The sequence below is a fragment of the Pempheris klunzingeri genome, chromosome 22, assembly GCF_042242105.1.
Source record: "Pempheris klunzingeri isolate RE-2024b chromosome 22, fPemKlu1.hap1, whole genome shotgun sequence".
In the NCBI taxonomy this organism is placed as follows: domain Eukaryota; kingdom Metazoa; phylum Chordata; class Actinopteri; order Acropomatiformes; family Pempheridae; genus Pempheris; species Pempheris klunzingeri.
In genome coordinates, this window is record NC_092033.1 from 8,694,875 (window position 1) to 8,713,454 (window position 18,580).

At 42.5% G+C, this 18,580-nt stretch overlaps 1 protein-coding gene across 2 annotated transcripts; it reads right to left on the reverse strand.

Moving 5' to 3' along the window:
- Positions 1-1,214: 1,214 nt before the first annotated feature.
- Positions 1,215-18,077, reverse strand: nrf1 (nuclear respiratory factor 1). Of its 2 annotated transcripts, none has more exons than XM_070853610.1 (12): positions 17,989-18,077; positions 15,968-16,079; positions 15,584-15,728; positions 14,772-14,886; positions 14,478-14,604; positions 13,676-13,816; positions 10,274-10,432; positions 9,731-9,943; positions 9,508-9,606; positions 8,981-9,138; positions 6,532-6,653; positions 1,215-2,431 (listed from the first exon to the last, which is right to left on the reverse strand). In XM_070853610.1, the coding sequence occupies exons 2-12, from the start codon at positions 16,034-16,036 to the stop codon at positions 2,271-2,273; spliced, it is 1,509 nt and encodes a 502-aa protein (XP_070709711.1). In that variant the 5' UTR covers positions 16,037-16,079; positions 17,989-18,077; the 3' UTR covers positions 1,215-2,270. The 2 variants fall into 2 exon arrangements, with proteins under 2 accessions (XP_070709711.1, XP_070709710.1); XM_070853609.1 differs by having other exon boundaries at positions 15,959-16,079.
- Positions 18,078-18,580: the final 503 nt, after the last annotated feature.

Sequence of the window (18,580 nt, forward strand, 5' to 3'; positions counted from 1 at the left end):
AGCTTTAATGATACAGTTGAAGGGTTTCAATACAGTTGCTGTGCATATGGCTGAGTGGATGGATGGTGTTGAGAGAGGCAGAGAGAGAGACAGAGGGAGAGGCTTAGGTAGCATGAGGTGTGGGCCTTTTTCCAAGAAAACATGCTAATAAGGCCTCCTTAATCTGCAGTGACAGTTTGATGCGCATGCGTGCCACACACCAACGGTGACTCAAACATTATAAAAAGTTTTCTCTTAAAGAACCGCAACACGTTCCTGAATATTTTCCAGCTCACACAAGGAGTCCAATCTAAAAATGACAGGGAGAATAAAGCATGAAACAAGAAAGAAAATGGGATATTTTCATCTGAGTGAATGCAACCTGGTTCTGCTTTAATCTGGAGGAAGAGCAGGATATACACTGACGCCTGATAGATTAAGGCCTGAATGCTTCTCTCTCTGTTCTACTCTGCAACAGAAGGGCCCGGCTAGCAAATCCCAGGCTTTAAAGCAGAGGAGGTTCAGGCAGCTTATGATGTAATCATGGCCCTGTCTGTCACGGCAGGGACAGAGGGGGAGCTGTGGAGGAGAGTGCGGTTAGTGGGTTTTGTGGCAACTATATCATTATGGGACAAAAAAGGGAAGATACAGTTGTAAGTAAGAATATCAAAAGGTCTAACGTAAAGCCTCTGTATGTCTCTGTTGCTATAATGGAAGAGGTGGCACAGGGTCACAGTTTTATAGTACAGTCCATTTTCTCAATGGTTGGACGGGGTACCAAGGCATTCAAATGGGATGGCTCTAGTGCATGACAAATCAGACCATCAGATATGGAACTGCCCTGAACACTAAAGCAGCCTTCAAGCAACCTCATTTTATAGAAATTATCATCCAAACAATTACACATCAAGCAGATATGAGCACATTTTGCATTGACTTGTGTTTGTGTTCACTGTTGTAGCTCTGTTTTGGTCTCCACCAGCTTCTGAAAAATTTACTTTTACTCACTTTTTCCAGATACTCAACTGTATTCTCCAACAACAGCTTATATGCTGAATGCAGCTGCCTACGTAGACAATAAGAGTCGTGAGACTTAACTACATAGTTAATACATGAAAGCAAAGATATTAGCTAGATCGAACATAAATCTGCAAATCTAACATTTTATTTATCCATTGAGGGTTATGCCTAATAATATAAATAAATATGTACTAATAATCAAGAGAGAATCGGAATGAGTGGTGAACAGCTGCCATTTTATTGGACTTTATTTTTTTAATAGTGGTGAGATTTGAACCAAATGTTACAGCTGCATCGAACTATGTTGGTTCTTGGCAAGCAATTTTTTTTTTGCTGTTGTAAGGTTTAAAGAAATGCTTTTCTGATATTTGCATCACAAATACTGGAGCTCCTGTCCAAGGATGACCAACTTCCTGTGACATACAAATAGACGCAGACCACCAAGTCTTAAGTGACATACAAAGGAGTTTGTGTTAAAAAAATTACATACAAAGGGGTGCCCCTATCCATGCAATGCAAATAAATGGATTTGGTAGACAAAATGGCTGCTTCAGGAAGTCAGCTCAGCAGTCCAGCAGTAAAAAACACCTTGATGTGTATCCTGAGTCTTCACAAATCTTGACATGTGCGTGGACTACAGTAAAACAGCACAGGGAAAAGCACACGACAAGATGGTATTTCAACATAATATTTCATCATCTGATGTGACACATCTGGAAGTGTCTACAGCTCGGATGCTGTTCCGTACACTAACAGACTTACTCCGGTGAGTACAGGTGGAAAGTGTAATATTTAAGAGTAGTGATCAAAGTTATGGGGAAACAGAGAGGGTGAGAGGAGATTTCTGACTATGGCACTGACTTGTAAATGAATCATAAAAACAAAACAGTCAAGCACATAGACGATGATGAAAATACAGAACAGTAATAGTTACACACTCTGGGTGAAGCAGTGGTGGCTTTCCTCCCGGGCTTTTTGGTTCATCTTTGTTTTAAGTAAAGGTTAATTGTAAAGAAATAAATACTAAATACTCAACATCACAGAGCTAAAAAAAAAATCATGTAGCTAGATGGGAAAAATTACACCAACAAAAGCAATATCTTTACATAGTAAACACAATGCACTGATACCTCAACTCTTACTTCCCCTGCAGATGTACATTTAAAAATATATTTGAAATTGTACACAGCATGATATCTGGAAAACAGTAGGATTAACAAATCTTCAAGGTGGCCATTCAGTGCCTTCTACTCTTTCCAGGGTCTTAATTGTCATTGCTCCAGGGTCACGACCTCCACTGCTTGGCCGTCCAGCGTGACGGTGTTGTCTATGCGTGTGGCGACAGGTGCCATGGCAACCTGGACGGGCCGGTTGCCCTGGGCGAGGCTGGTCACTACGGTCTGGTACATGCTGACCGGGATCTGGACCAGACCTGAGGAGGAGACGCAGAGATATTTTGGAGTTAGACAAACGGCAGCATTAACCTGTTTGTGCTTATGTGGAATGTCAACCAATGATAACGATCACTGTCTTTCACCATGTCTCCATCTTTTATCTTTTTTTTAGAATTTCAAATATGATCATGTGAGGTCCTGAACATGCATGCAGCACACTCTCATGTGGACCAAATAATAAACGCAGCGCGTCCCGGTAAAGAGACGGACTGCTGGTAAAAACTATGGATTCTTTAAAAAGATTTTTTGTTTACTCTTAGCTGTGAGATTAGAATATTATTAATTTTCCCCCATATATTCTGGTGTTAGTAATCCTATATATGTTTATTATTTGACAGTATTTTATGGCCAAAAATGTGAGGATTTGAGGCCTTTTTGTTTTATATAATTAATTGTAAATCAATTTTGGACTGTAGGTTTGGATAAAACAAGCATGTGGAAAACTGAAAAACTAACCGTCACCTAATTCCTACCATCTTATAGCCTAAACAGTAAATGGTTTTATGATGCTAACAAATACTCCTCGTTCAGTCTTTGGCCAAAGGTAATCGTGCCAGAACTTATGTTTGACATGGTGCTTGGGAGCCAGTCAAGTCCAGGTAGTTGTCTGTGACGGAGAGGCAGCCATGTTACAGAGACGGCATTTCTGAACAATGGTCCGATTGAACGTTTTCAGCTCGCTTCCCCCATGCCCAGCTGTGTGTGTGTCTGTCTGCCTGTAGGGATTATTGCTGCAGTCACGTGGGCTTCTGCCCCACCCTGCAAGCTGTCACAGTGTCACAGGCAGGCAAGAAGGTCAGAGGAAGGGATGGCGGTGGCCAGTGCTCGCTCCCGTTACTGTGAGCCAAGAAACTGAACTTTAAACGCACAGAATACACACACTACGACGACACAGGGCTGCATTCAAATACAGTGTAATACCTACAGTATTTAAACATGTTGAAAGAGAAAAAAAGGATGAAGGATGAAAACTAATATGCACGTTGATAATTATTCATCTTTTAAGTCCTCCAAAATAAAATCAGACCCTTTTTGTCAAGTTTGCTTGTAACTGTTGGCCCTCTAATGTGGCCCCTAGCTAAGCCCACTCGCCAGTGATTTGTGACAGGGTTAAGTTTTGCTGATGCAGGTAATTGTGCTGGTGGTCATTATGGCGGAGGGCTTAAGGAACAGGGCATTGGCTTGGCACGGTGACGTACGGACACAGCACAGTTGCTGAGTGAAGTGCCTCACCCGGCCACTCAAACATAGTTAGACATTAAGAGCTGTGTGTATATGTATCAGTGTGCAGTGTGTGTGTGTGTGTGTGTGTGTGTGTGTGTGTGTGTGTGTGTGTGTGTGTGTGTCTGTGTCTGCACGTGTGTGTCAGTGAAGGGTCGCAACACAAGCCAATCAGCAGTGTCTGGGCCAGTGCACTTCAAAGGGTGCTCTCCACTCCTGTGTAGCACTACAGTGATTAGCTAAGGTCAATAGTCGGAAGAAGGACTGGCTTTGGCAGCTCCATTAGTTATTAGTTATTTAAGTGAGCTATTGCAGCCAAATGACTCTTCATGGTTTAGGAAGCTTGCTTAAAAACAACAAAGGCTGCAGATGTTAGATTTGAATCACTTGAATTTACATTATTATACAAAAGGTGCAAACATACATATACACTAGCACACTGTATACAGTTTCCACAATGTTTTAGGTTTAGGTTTCTTTTATGCCCATTCGTTCAATTTAATTAATGCGGCTTTCCACCTTTTCGTGTTGTATTTTTTGACAATTTAATAAAATTTAATTTCACCTGAACTAAGCTGATTTCATACGAAAGTTAAATTGATAACTAAACTAAAGACAATATGTTTCCCAACTTTGCTGACAGCAATCTGTACCGTTTGACAAAACCACTTGGGCCACTTGTTCAGATGTCACATGGACTGAGCTGTGTGAACTGGGTCCTACAACCAGAAGGCCACTTAAGGTAAAAAGCATCCAGCTGTCACTTACAAAGCAGTGATTTCAAACAAAACACAGATTTGTAATTTAATGTAAACTAGTGAGAGAAATTTGGTCTTGTGATCATTTTTTCAACTGTGCATGTAGTGTTTAATTACAGTCCTCAGTTCTGTGCTGTTCTACTAATGCAGAATATGAAGCCTGCAATATATAATGGAGTGGATCCCTGTGGGACCTGGACTAGTGTACTTTGAGTGTGTGTACGAGGGCATAGAAACGATTTTTACTAACAGAGTGAAGACATTTTAGCAAGTCCTCACAACCTCCAAAGGACTGTTTGATTTCAATATTAAGGTTAGAATTAAATTTATGTTAGGCAGGCATTTAGCTGTGATGGTTAAGGTTGGGACTGAGTAATACATTATGTCAATGAGGGATCCTACAGAAGGTGTGTGTGTGTGTGTGTGTATCACACTGTAGGTTGGTAGTGATTAGAAGAAATGGAAAATCCCCCAAAAAAAGGGACAACATGACAAGATGTGTGAGTAACTCAATTTTTCCCTGGGTGGACATTTCTGTTATACTTGCTAGAGATGGACTTTGATGTTTACATTTGTTAGCATCATAAAATGGGGTGTAATAATTCATTTGTTGTATTTATTTGGTGGGATTATAAATTACCATAATTCAAAGCATCAATCTGTGAAAAGAAGCAATTGAATAGCTGAATTGTTTGACACAGCTAATTATAAAGGCATTAAGTCTTATTTGACCTTCGACAATGAGAAAGCGTTGTGGTTAACTTGGCTACACAAATGACACGATTAGTTATGCATTTATTGTATTGACGTGTTTCACTGTTATATCTGTATTCATGTTTAACAGGCCACTGACATTTACAGACTACAGTTAGTGATCAGCATCAGATTAACAGTGTGGCCCCTGATGTTAATCATTGATGAGTAGTAGCTTTACGCTCCACCCTCGGGGTATTGACTGAACATATGCTAAAAATGGTTGTTAACGCCATCCAACAAAGATGCGAGTGTGTCCTTACAAACTGGTCCAATCCCAGTTGACACACACACTGCCACAAGCAGGGCATGCTGCATGCATGGAAGGACGATGACGACAGGGTCGTGCAACTAACGTATAATTAAAGGAAGCGGGATTGCCACAAGATACACACACAAACACACCATCTGTCACATCAGCACAGAGTAGATTAGAGTGTAGGAGCTCAGAGGTCTCACTGCAGTGCTACTGCAGGGAAGCTTACACTTAGTAAGACTAATTAGAAATGCCATTGGCTGGGGAGCACACACACGTACCAATTAGTCAAGATTTACTGCCAAAAATTTTCTGAGAAGAGAATTCAGTTTTCTGTTGGTGTATTTCCATTTGTCACAATCATAAAATCTGTTCAACTCAATGGATATGACAGGAGATAGAAACTAGTTGAGAGGAAGTCATCTTGGAGAGGTTCCCAAACTGTCTCATATCAAGGACCATCAAACAGATATAAAAAAGACAATGGACCCTCATTAGACTATAGAGTGCCCTCACTATTAACACAAAATGTATGTGTTTAAACCTTCCCTGAATCTTAAGATCTGCACTGTGTACAACATGTGGCTAACTGATGACATATGACTTCATAACCTTTAAGACCTGCCAACTTGTGTCACTGTAGTTGCATTTATGCAGTTGCCAGTTCATCAGACGTATGCACACCCAGCTAAAACTAGTGCAGGCTGATGAAGCAGTCCTGCTGCTGTTCATTTTATTGTGTTATACTGACAGGTGTTTCTATTACCATGTCCACCCCACCTCTATCATTGAGGCAAGGCTAATTAGCAAAAACACCTCTCTGTGTGATGCAATACAGTGAAACAGTAACTAGACCCGCCAAAATGATGAGGTTGAACACCTCTGAACATTCTAACTTTCATGAAGGGAGGATTTAGTGCAGTTTTTAGCTCGCTGGACCTAATAAACTGGAAACTGTCTCTAAATGATCATCAACACTAACAAAAGTGGCGTTGTACTGTACACAATTCTATGTAGATTCTGTCATATGAGGCGTATTTTGCAGGTTGTCTCTGTCGTGTTGATGATAACATTAGGGATGAAAATGTACCTGTGGCATCTTGAACCCCTGCCAGTGCCCCAACAGCAGCTGCTGTCTCTGCCAGGACAATCTGCCCTCCGCCTTGTAGAGTGGCCTCTGCCAACGTCGCCACAGCATGGGCTGCAGCCTCACTGCAAAAAACACACGCACACACACACAAACATCTTCATATACAGTGTACAATATGAAAATAAACAATGTCTGAGCACAGAATTTAGAATTAGAAAATATACACATATTAGATGGATGTATATAGTATATCAGGCTTCCAGATACAACCATTTGTGCAAGGTGCACACACACACACACGCACATGCACAAAGTCTGCTCACAAAGGGAAGGGTTATTAGAGAGATGTGGGGTGAAGAGGTAGGAGTGTATGAGCTGTAAGAGGCTTTTCTAGTCTGGACTTATGGAGAATCTGTCACATCTTCCTAAAGGCCAGGTGCTGCGGGTCTAACAAAGCAGTTTTATTAACCAGATCTATCCAGTGGAATTACTGCGAGCCTATTACCAAACCAGCTTCGTTATGAACTAATGGAACTGTTCACAGCTTGGTTGATAATCACATCTGAGATAGAGATACAGACACGCAGATAAGAAGGAGGAGGAGGAGGAGCTGAGAGTACAGACAGAGACAGAAAGCAATACTGACACATTCACACTGTGGTTGTATATGGACGACACCCAACTGGATGTTGTTCAGTAAGACGATGCCAGTCTAGCAACACTGGCATAAAGTGCTTCTTATTAAGCCTTGGTGAGAGTTATGACACATTTTGATCATTTTTGCTGTTCATCGCAGCAGCATAAACAAACTGGTAATTAGACATTTTACACAGTTACACAGTAAACATTTTGTGATGTGAATACAGCAATACAGCGATCTTGTGTCAAATTTTTTTCGCAATGTCGATACAGTAAGAGAAAGAGGCTCTAGTTTCCCCGTGGGGCTGGAAAACAGACACAAAATGTTCCAGAGCCTGTGGAGCAGAGAGCACAGAGTGGCTCAGCACAGGTAAACAGGGGAGGGGAGGGGAGGGGAAGGAGGACTCAGGTGGGTGCAGGTAACTAGCCCCAAAGGGACATACCCATACACAGTCATTGCCTTGACACTACAGCAGTGAAAAAAACATGTCAGCATCTCAGGAAGTCTGACTGATGAACACTGCAAGTTAACGATCGCAGATGACAATTTGAGAGATGAAAATCAAAGCTGTAGATCAGGGAGTGGCTGTGGCGAGCTAAAGGTGAAACAGGTTTTGGCTGCAACCAAAGACAACTAAATTGTATGTGTGAGCACACTGTCACCCTGCTGTATTCTTGCTTTGTAATCAAATCCTGCAGATACTTGGCCCTCCATGGGACATGGGTCAAGATCCTGTTGTAGATCCCATCTGAATACGACTGTGTGTGACTGATTTCCCTACAGAAAAACATAACACCAACAACAACCCCTGTTCATGTTTTACTATTAGAGTTGCTTGCATTGCCACTGTCTATAGTAGTATGACTGAAAACAGGACTATTTCAGAACCTGCAGACAGTATACTGTATCCTCAACTTTCACAATCTTTTCTTTTGGGGTTCAAGTATTAACTGCTATATTTTGTCGGATTTTATTTCAAACTTTGCTTGATTTAGCAGCACTGCTACGTAATTAAGCATTTAACACCTGTGCTACTGTTTTTTTTAATAAGCAAAATTATACTCCATGTTTGCGCCACTAGCGCATGGAAATATGTGGCTAACGACCAATTTAATGGTTGTGCACCTTTGCATGCTGCCTCTAGAAAACCTACAAGCTAATTAATTAGCTGCTGAATTAGGATGTGAGGCAGTTGGCTCTCATTCCCAGAGGACCTTGGTGACCTGCCCTGACAGTTGTGCCATTCTCATCCAGTTGTGAGAGCTGCCTGAGTATTTATGGAGCCTTCTTAGGCTCTGCACTGTTTGTAGAACCTAAAGAAGTGTGCCAGTGAAAGCTAAAAATCAAATCCAACAGCACACTGCATTTACATTTCTTCTTACAGAAAGCAGGGACAACGGCTTTTTGCTACCATTTTCTGTAACCAACAGACCAACCTCTGTTTCCACACTTTCAAGTGTGAGGAGGCAACTTTTATAACCTGAGGATACTAGCTATAAATATACTTAAATAGCAATAAAGTAGTTACATATAATTAAACAGGATTCCAAATGACAATGCGCCTGAATATGAAGATAAGAACAACTGTAAATATGTGTTTTTAATTCAGAAAGTTTAGTAACTGCAGGTTTGGACATGATCATTTCCTATCTCCTTATCACAACCCCCCATGTAAGTATGCCTTCCTGGTCTAATTTATAATGCAACATTTCACTCTCAAGTTGTCATCTAATAACATCAAAATGCAATTTACTTGCGATGTTAAGTGTTTTTCCCTCTAAGACCAAACAAAACTTCTCCCATCCTTACCTGTTAAGAGCCATTGTGACTGTGGCTCCGGGCTGAATCTCATGACTGGCGGCGACAGCGGCTTCAGCGAGGGACGCTACTGCCTGCGTGGCCTCTGAGGCCTGAGTGGTTTGGATCGTCATCTCGCCGCCCTGGAGCGTGGCCCAGTTCTGCTCCACCTGGAGAGGAACAATACAGTTTCATACAGGAAGCAAATGAGGGTGATCGGTAAGGAAATACGGACTGTGTAGAGTGTTACTGGATTGTTTGTCTTGTGTTTTTATTTTGTGGTGCTGAATGGACAGCTCCCGTGGTTTTTGTCACATTAGTGGCACCTCTCTTCAACTGAGAGGACTTGTTATATCTATCAATTTATGTGTTTCAGGAAATAAAGGAGTGGTTGATTTGGAGTTTACTACTATAGTTAGGCCAGAGATGTGCATGTATGTAGTACATTTTTAGAATGTACGCTTGTATTGTAGTATAAAAAATATTGTTGTATAAAAATAGTGATTTAGAGGTCTGTGTTGTGTGCATGTGGGTGTTACCTCTCCATCAGTCACAGTGGAATAGTTGACCTGGGCCACAGTGACACCAGGCAGCTCTGAGGCGTCTGCCAGGGTGGCAACTGTGTGTCCTGTGCCAACCTGAGAGAAAGGGGGGCAGTTGTGAAATACAAAAAGTGGGTGGACAGTATTAAACCTTAGAATTACTCAATCAGATTTAGATTTTTTTTTAAAAAGAGATAAAAAAAAAGGAAATAAATTGTACCTGGATGAGCGAGACTGTTCCGTCGGGGTTGTTGATGGTCTGTACCACAGTTTGTGAGGGCACTAGGTGAGCGATACTCTGCGCTGCGGTCAGGTGGTGCTGGGTGGTGGTCGTGGTTACTTGATGGTCTTCAAAAGCGTACAACAGATCCTCACGGCCGTGCTGCTTGTAGCAGTTCTTAACGATGGTCCGCAACGCCTGCGTCCAAGACACCTTAGGAAACGAGTCGGACAAGTTAACATAGCAAATAAAACAAACTGATTTAAGGACTACTGACATTCAATGCCACATTACAAGTTACAGTCACACAGCTCGGTCATGGCAAATATGTAGAGAATTTTGTCAGATGCCATTTAATCAGATACCATTCATGGTGTACGGGGACCTATTGTACAAAAAGAGACATGCCATCTCTTGGATTATGCTTGTTAACTATTTTGCCACCATGTATAGTGCAGCAGGGAAAAATGGGATAAGGGAAAAAAAATATTTCCCTGCATAGATCCACAAAGTATGACATCATCACACCAGCATTCGTCTCACCCTCTGTTTCTGCTCCTCTGTGCGAACGTCACTGCGGACGTTGGCCCAAGGGATGTCCTCAGGCCACCAGACTGGCTTGCAGCTCTCCTTACCCCAGCCAGGCTTCCCTCGGCCTGTTGAATACTTCAGCATCTCTGGGATGAACGCTCGCAGCTGGGCCTGAAGCGAAGAACAGTTGCATGAAGTAAAGGACGCCAAAACTCTACAGTGGAAAGCTGCAGTGTCTTGATCTCTCTCTCACACACACACACACACACACACACACACAAGCACACACGCCCTTGAGCAGGCAGCAGGAGGCGCGTATCGATCTGGTACCTGCTGCCGGGTGCTGAGGTGGTCATGGCCCACAAATAGAAACAAGCTTTCTAAAAGGAGAACAATGCGATCATGTTTATTAACAGACCAATCTATGGCTGTGGCTCCAGCCTGATGTGTCAGATAGACACCATGGAAACATCAGGGGTGATCCAGCACAGTTTAGCAGTCAACCTGTCCCAGCAAAGGCTCCAGTGCTCTCAGCACAGGCATTAACAAGGACAAGCTGGTCAATATTGTTGTAAAAAGACAATCAATGTCAAACAGAAACATTAGATTAACCCTGATTGCTCACGATGTGTGCTACTTTATGGACTTGTGTAAGGACTCAAGTTATTATTTCATTATTGTGGACTGATTATATCAGTGAGAGCTTGATCCTGATATTTGAGTGTGCCATTCACAAACAAAGAAATAAGGGAGCCAAGCATCTTTAGTGCAGGTCAATGGAACTAAAAAAAAAAATGATTGTAACTGTGGACTGATTGCTTTGTCCTGGAGTTAAGAGACCAGCACTCAAATAACATGTCCATCCTTCATAAACGCATAGGTGGGGCTTGTTATTTTCACTAACCCAACAGGATTCTTTAGGACCAATATTGCTACCAATGTTTGAGTTTAGAAGTGCCTTCATCAATATTTTAGCCAAATTTTTTTTGTCTTACATGAACACATAAAATAAAAAAAATTGACAATTCATTTTTTTTTTTTTTTTTAAATTGCGGCCTATTTTAGGACTTTTTGAAGTTAAAAAATAAACTTGTTAGTGCCGTATGAGTTTTCCTCAAATCTATTTTTGTAGTTCCGTTTTGTAGTTGCTTGTTAGTTATTGGCTGAAAAATACTCAATACGATAATTGTTGTTATATTCTTCTGCTTTCTAATTCATTTGTACCTCTATGAATCCCTGTGTATTTCAATATCAAAAACTGGTGAAATAAAAAACAATAATGCAAAAATATGGATGAAAATTCTATTTTTTAAACTATAATTTCTCCCTGGGAGTCACATTCACAAGTTCACATTTTAAATATGCAGCTGATTTTCACTTCACAAATAGCTGGCAAAGTGAAACCCGGGCTTCACATAGCCAGTTAGCAACCAGCTATTTGAAGTGCTCAGTTTATTAGGAACATTAATTGCTTTTAAGTCGTGGTTGCTTCTTTGTCTGCCATGTTGCATGAGTGGCCCAAAGCAGGGAGAGGAAATGAGTGGTGGTCTTAATCTGCTCTGATTTGCTTGCTATTGATCATCTACCAGCATGAGTACTTCACGTGCGGCAGTGGGCGGCATGCATATCCACTCACAATCACATCAACACTTCCAGAACAAGCATACACTCACACTCGCTGACAGGCTGGGTGGGGTTTAGTGCCAATGTCCTCAGTGTCCTGGTAATATGCAAGCATCACCGGGGGATTATATTGCACAATGAGGCACTGCAGCGTCTGCCTGCCTTGACATCACAGGCTAAATTTGGGTCTGGGAGAAATAAATCCCTCCCACCTTAGACCCCCTTTTCTAACTCACAGTCACACACCACCTACACATGGTTCTTCAGCGCAACACACAAAGAGATATGACAAAATGGATCTTGATGGAGAAAAAAAAAAAAGGATGGCCATTATGTTTTCACACCAGCTTTGGAAAAGCAAAGGCCAAACTGATGGCTCCAGTAAAACACTTGGCAACCTGGATTAGCCCCAGAAAAAAGGACTTAGGAGCAAAAAGATGCTTGGATTTCCACCTGTAGCTGGCGCATGTGTGGATGTATGTGGATGTGTGTGTACCAGGCCAGATGGCCTAATTACAGTAGCTAGTGAGTTAAGTGGCATGTTGTCCTTGCACCCACCACCCCACCCCCCCAATCCTAATCCTACGAGCAATGGTCCAATCAGCATTTGGGAAGGCGGCTATGTTGCCGGGTCCCTGGCCCTAACAAGGCTAGGGGGTAATTATGAGCTCAGGCTAGACCCAGAATCACCTGCTGCAGATGCTCCATACATCAGACTGGCCAGGGCTTCTGCCTGCGTCATTAAAACTCACTTGGGATTTCTTCAGACGCGCAAAACCTACTGTAGACATCCTCATAGAAGACAATAAGGCCTTCCTGATATGGATCATGAGCACCAAATCTGAATTAGCTCCCTTTCATTGCAGAATTCTCATTTTCATACTTGCTCTTTCAAGGGTTGATCAATCTTTCTTAGCAGGTCTGGACAACATCCTGCTTCCGACACTTGGCGCACATAAACCTCTAAAAACACCCCACCCCCACACTTTTCCTCCTGCTTTGGCCAAGCTGAGTGAGGCAACAGGTTACTCATGATAATCGCATCCTACAACTTCCAGAAAAACAAGCTCCAACTAACACCTTCCCTCCGAGGACACATCTGGCCCTGGGATTGGCTACCGTGCTCCCGGTGTTGAGGACGGTCTCAGAGGGCCTCTGTCATGTCGGCTACTCTGACGATGATCCAGAGAATGCGTCAGCAGCACTGGGACGGCAGAGTAAACAAGCCATGTTCCCTTGGGTGAAAAAAGGACTCGGGCTGGCAGTGGTGCTAATGTTGTAGTGAGACGCCTACCAAGAGCACTCACATCCTCTCACTGCTCACTGGCACCACAGAGTAGCAGAAGGAGGAGGCTTGGCTTGTCCTCAGAGGCAGACGCTACCTGTGCATCAGGCACACAGAGTGCCTGAATTACAAAGCCAAAGTCACTCTTTACCATGAAAATACATTCAAGTATTTTAGAAATAATTCCAAGTGAAATATGCATGAATCAAACTCATCAAGTGACACTGACAGACAGAAAACAGCTAAACTTGAGGGTTTGACCTTGATTCATATAGCTAGCTAAGCTCTAGCAGACATAAAACACTGTCTGTATTCTGATTTGTTGCCAACTGGTGCCCTCTGCTGGGAATGCACACATTTGTTTTTCGTGTATCAGACACCAAAAGGCAGTTTTAAATTAGTCAGTTTCTACAATAGGAACAGCTGCTTAATGCTGGATGTACAGTGCTCTTTGCCTTGGGAGGTTTAGACGATGACAGAGAAGCAAAGAGCGCATTGAGCCTCACCTGGGTCATCTTGTCCACAGAGACCGGGATGCCGTCAATGGTGAGAGGGGGCAGCTCTGAGGCCAGCTCTCCACCGGCAGGAGCGTGCTCAGCCAGAGCGTTCTCCAGATCCTCCAACATCATGCTCTTATACTTCCTCACCTGGAGGACAGAGAGACGGTAGAGACGGTGCTTCAGTTCATTACTATTTGCTGATTTATGGTTAACCAAAGAGAAAGTTAATTGATTCAATTTTTCATTTGTTCAATTGAGCCCCTAACCAAGTAATAAAGAATTTCTTGCCTTTCTCTGTTTGATGGCAATAAAAACTAAATATATGACTTCTTTTATGCAGTTGGTCAGAGTTAGAAAGCAATTTAAGATCTCACTTTTGGACTCTATCACTATTTTTGACTGACAAAGTAAATGATTATTAGAAAAAAATATATGCAAACGTTATAATCTTCTGTGAGGGAAGAAGAATATAAATTATGAACATAAAATTTGCTCTTGGCAGTTTGTAACTCAATATCGTCTAATCCTTTATTCAGTCTATTAATCTAAAATGTGCTCTTGGTGGTATTATAAGGCAGAGTATTATGAAATAGCAGGCAATGTAGCCAAGCTAATATACTTCATTAAGGTTCAAAGTATATACCTATGAGTAGAGAAACCCTTTGAGGCATTCACTTGAAATGATGTTTAAGATCATCTTTCCAAAGCAGAAACATTTTTGGTAAGAATGCAGCTGTAGGCTGCAGTAATTGATGGTTGCAAAGTTTTACTGTGCAGCAGTGTTTGATCTGCTGACTGTAACACTCACCACATTCTCCAGAGGAGCAGCACCAAACACCTTGAACACGGGGTTGGGTTTGGAGGGAGAGATGCACAGCACGATGGCCTGTTGGCCCACTCTGGTGGTGTACTCATCCAGGGTGGCTCGCAGTTTCCTGTAAACACACACACAATCCTTTACCTCCTGGCTCAGAATAAGAGCCATAAAGTACAACACCGACTCTGCGAGTGAGCAATGAGCTCGGGTGCTGGAAGGGACATTTTTGTCACTGTCACTGTTAAAGGAAAAGACACCGTAGAGGTACCGGTGCTTTAAGCTCACCTGAGCAGTCGAGTCTGCTGCCTCTTGCGGATGGAGGGGTTGGATTCAAAGATATGAGGCCTCTTTCTTTTCTTACCAGTTGCCACAGCAGCAGCAGCAGCCATGCCCACTGGCCCTGAGAGAGACAGAGGAAGAGAGAAAAAAAAGTTTGACTGTAAAAGTAGAGGCTTGTAATTAGAATGAAACAGCGTCTAGATTGTATCTGAATGCTGCTTTTTCCTCTTTTCCCCTTATTATCTTGAATGTATGGCCAACATGGTTGTTACTATTCAATGATCTTTTGTTATTTTGATTGGTTTGAAATTTGTTTTTAAAATTGTACCAGACTTTACCATTATTGGCTCATTGGCTCCATTTGGTATAATGACAACTCAAAAGAGAAAAGACAAAAAAAAGTGATATCAGGAGCTTGATGGGGGGCAATGTAACAGAGTGGCATCCAATCCACAAAACAGTCCATTGGCGCCACCTGTTGGTCATATAAAAGGATTACACTGAGCTCAGGCGGCTGTGGACGTTGTACTGGAGGAGAATTCATCAGATGCAAGATATTAACATCTGCTAAAACATCTGCCTGCTTATTTTGAGCTTGACCTTTGTGCCAGAAGCTCTGAGGTAAAGGATGCAGCTTCATCAACTCAGTACGAATGATGAATAATATCAACACAGCCAAAACAACCGAAAACCTCGCAGAATAATAAACTACTGGCAGACTTTGTTGGGGAGATAGATGCATCTTACCAAATAAACCCCATTACTACTCATTTGGAACCACCAAATGCTCATTTTCTGCCAACAGAGTCTCAGCGTACCTGCTGCAGCCAAGTGGGCGGTGACTTCATCGGTCCCAGCCGAGTTGAGGATGTCTGTGTCGTCATAAGGGTCGTCATCTGGTGAGGACGTCGAGTCTTCCTCAGCGCTCATCATGGATGTTTCAGTAAATGTGGCCACATGTACCTACACACAGTGATGATCCGAGCAGAATGGGTTTAAACCTCTACACAAAATAGAGTGGCACAGTACTTATATCTGTTATCGTTTCTGTTGTAGTCTAACAAGCAAACTGGCTGGTAAAATAGTTAGAATAGCTTGTGAGCAATGGGATTTAGTGCTATGTTTAAAAAGGATGACTGCCTTTTCATCCTTCCAGCTCTTCCCGGTTTCATTATTTTGCTTATAAAGTGCACCTGCTGGACCTGTTGGCTGACGGCGCTGGCCTCGATGGTGGTCATGTGCTCGGTCTGGTGAACAGTGTGCTCGTCCATTATCAGCCACCTGGTCAACGCAGAGGGATCCGGGATACAGTGACTGAGGGGATACAGTAGAAAAGAGATGCAGCATGAGACAATGATGGGAACAGTTTTAACCCCATATGGTGCCTGAGTAAATTCCATCTATTCATTATAACAGCACAGAACTTGTATGGGAACAATTCCTGCTGTATTCTTAATATACAGCTCAGCAGATGTATGTTATCGCACATACATGATGATGTACCGCATGCTGCAAGCTGTCTACTGTTATTTACATTGCAAGGTGTGCTTACAATCATACAACAGTAGAACTATGTTGTACTGATTGCAAATAACCTCCAGCTTATGACAAAACTACAGCATGTAGTTAGACATCGGCATGAAAGCCAACATAAATGAATCAGAAAAGACACTGCCTTTGTGTGAACTTGGTTGCACGATAAATGCAAGTTGATGGAATTGTGCAAACCTTCAGACTCAAGCAATTTAAGACTAAACTGTGACCATGCACAGTTGTCACTGCCGTCATCTATTTTCACAGTGGATTTTGGTACATCAGTGCACAATAGTTATTATTCTCCTTACTAAGGCCCAAACATTGTGTATATCAATAGTGTAAAGAAACATCTGTTGTGCCTCTTGTCTGAGTGCACCTCTGCCTCTAGGTCTGACACTGTATCTGTACAGTTTCATTTGGAATATTATTATTGTAATCAAAGCATGAAAATAATGTTTTGTCCCCATTGATTACTTGTTAAGCATGGGGATCTGCAAGATATGCATTCATCACATTAGTGCATACTGCTTGGAAATATTTAGTCTCAAATCCAATTGACTGAAAGGGAATTTCTGATGGTAAAATATGTAACAAAGTCTATATGCAGTCATCGGTTGAGGCGGTGGAGTGTCTGCATATCCATCTGTGAACAGCATGTGTGTGGAGTGGACTGATATTATAGTCTGAAAGGGGAAGAAAACACTCATACAATTAGGTTCCGCTTGACACTTACACATATAATATGCTTTAATTAAATCCACAACTCAGACAACACACTGTCAGTGTAGAGGAGCTTTTTCTTTTAGTGAAATGAACCCGAGGCATATTAATGGGGATAACCTGCTCATTCACAAAATATATGGAATATGTACATGAGCAGATGTGTGCAATACAAGATTGTTTTGTTTTCTTTGAGAGAGATCTTAATAAGAGGCTTGTTGTCCGCAGCAGTACACAATCACAAAACAATGAGTCAAACTGTCATTAATGTTGACTGCAGCCCAGCAGGTTTATCAGCTAACGTTACACAGACAGTAGAGGCTGCTGATCAATGAGAGCACGACTCGACAACAACACAGATGTTTAATCACATCCATGGTGTGTAGCAGGCTGCTCCCACAGCCCCTGGTCAGCAGACATGACTGCCACTGCCTGTGTTACATTACCGCCCAGGTACTCTGCTGTAATGTTAGCCGACTCGCCGGGTCGGTTGACAACGACTCTACCAAACCGAGCTAAGCTAGCAATGCCCTACATTTGGCTAATAAGCTAGCTAGCTAACCATTTGGCAACGCAGCTTCGATCATATGAATGGGCATCAACTACGATCGACGGCATCTGCAGTTTCTTGATAGTCTGACACTGAATGTAAGTTAATTCAGTGTGCAGTGAAAGCTGAAGCTTAGTAACGCTGCGGCTAGCAAGAAACCCGCGCAATATGAAACAAAACAGAGCGCTACAACAGGCCCAGCGGCCTGCGTCTGATCCACAGCTATTCTACTCCGTCTGAGCTTGTTGTCGATACGCGCCTACAACAAGATTCCCCACGAAAAGACTGTAAATGTATCACAACCCAGCTCCAGTCAACATCTAAACAATCTGCATCTTTCACCCCAACGCTGCCGGGTTCGATGATGCGGCTGCGCCGGGGCTGAAATAAATGGAGATTGCGCGGTAGGGCACTAACCTCAGAGCGGCTGCGCTACTTCGGGCCTGCGCCGTACAGCGGGGATGGAGCCGAGCTCTAATGGAGGACAGAGGGGAGTCAGCGGCAAACACAGCAAACACGGCGAACAGAGCGCACACAACACTGATCTGCACTGGTGGTGCCTTCAGGAGCCCCTCCTGAGCGCCCTCTGCAACACTCTAAACACACACTCAGACGTGCGTTTTGAAGCGCTCTCGGTCAAAAGACGGGCTGCGCGATGGTTGCTGATCCCTGTCGTTATTCAAAACGGCACATTGCGCTAATGGATACATTATAGATGCTGACGTGCCGGAGTGGACAGAAAATACGCAACAGAGATGAAAACCGTGTTTTAATCAACTAATTTCTGCCAATAGTTGCAGGTTTTATGGGACCATATGAACAAACTCGCGTCTATTTGTTGCAAAAGCAGCACGAAATTAATAAAGTGAAAGTAAAGAATTTTGAAGTAGAAAAGCAACATTATAGGAAATATGAACCACAAATTTAATACAAGGCAATGCAAGGTTTTTGTATAGCACATTTCATACACATTAGTGATTTCTACGTGTTTCACAGAATGAATTAAAAA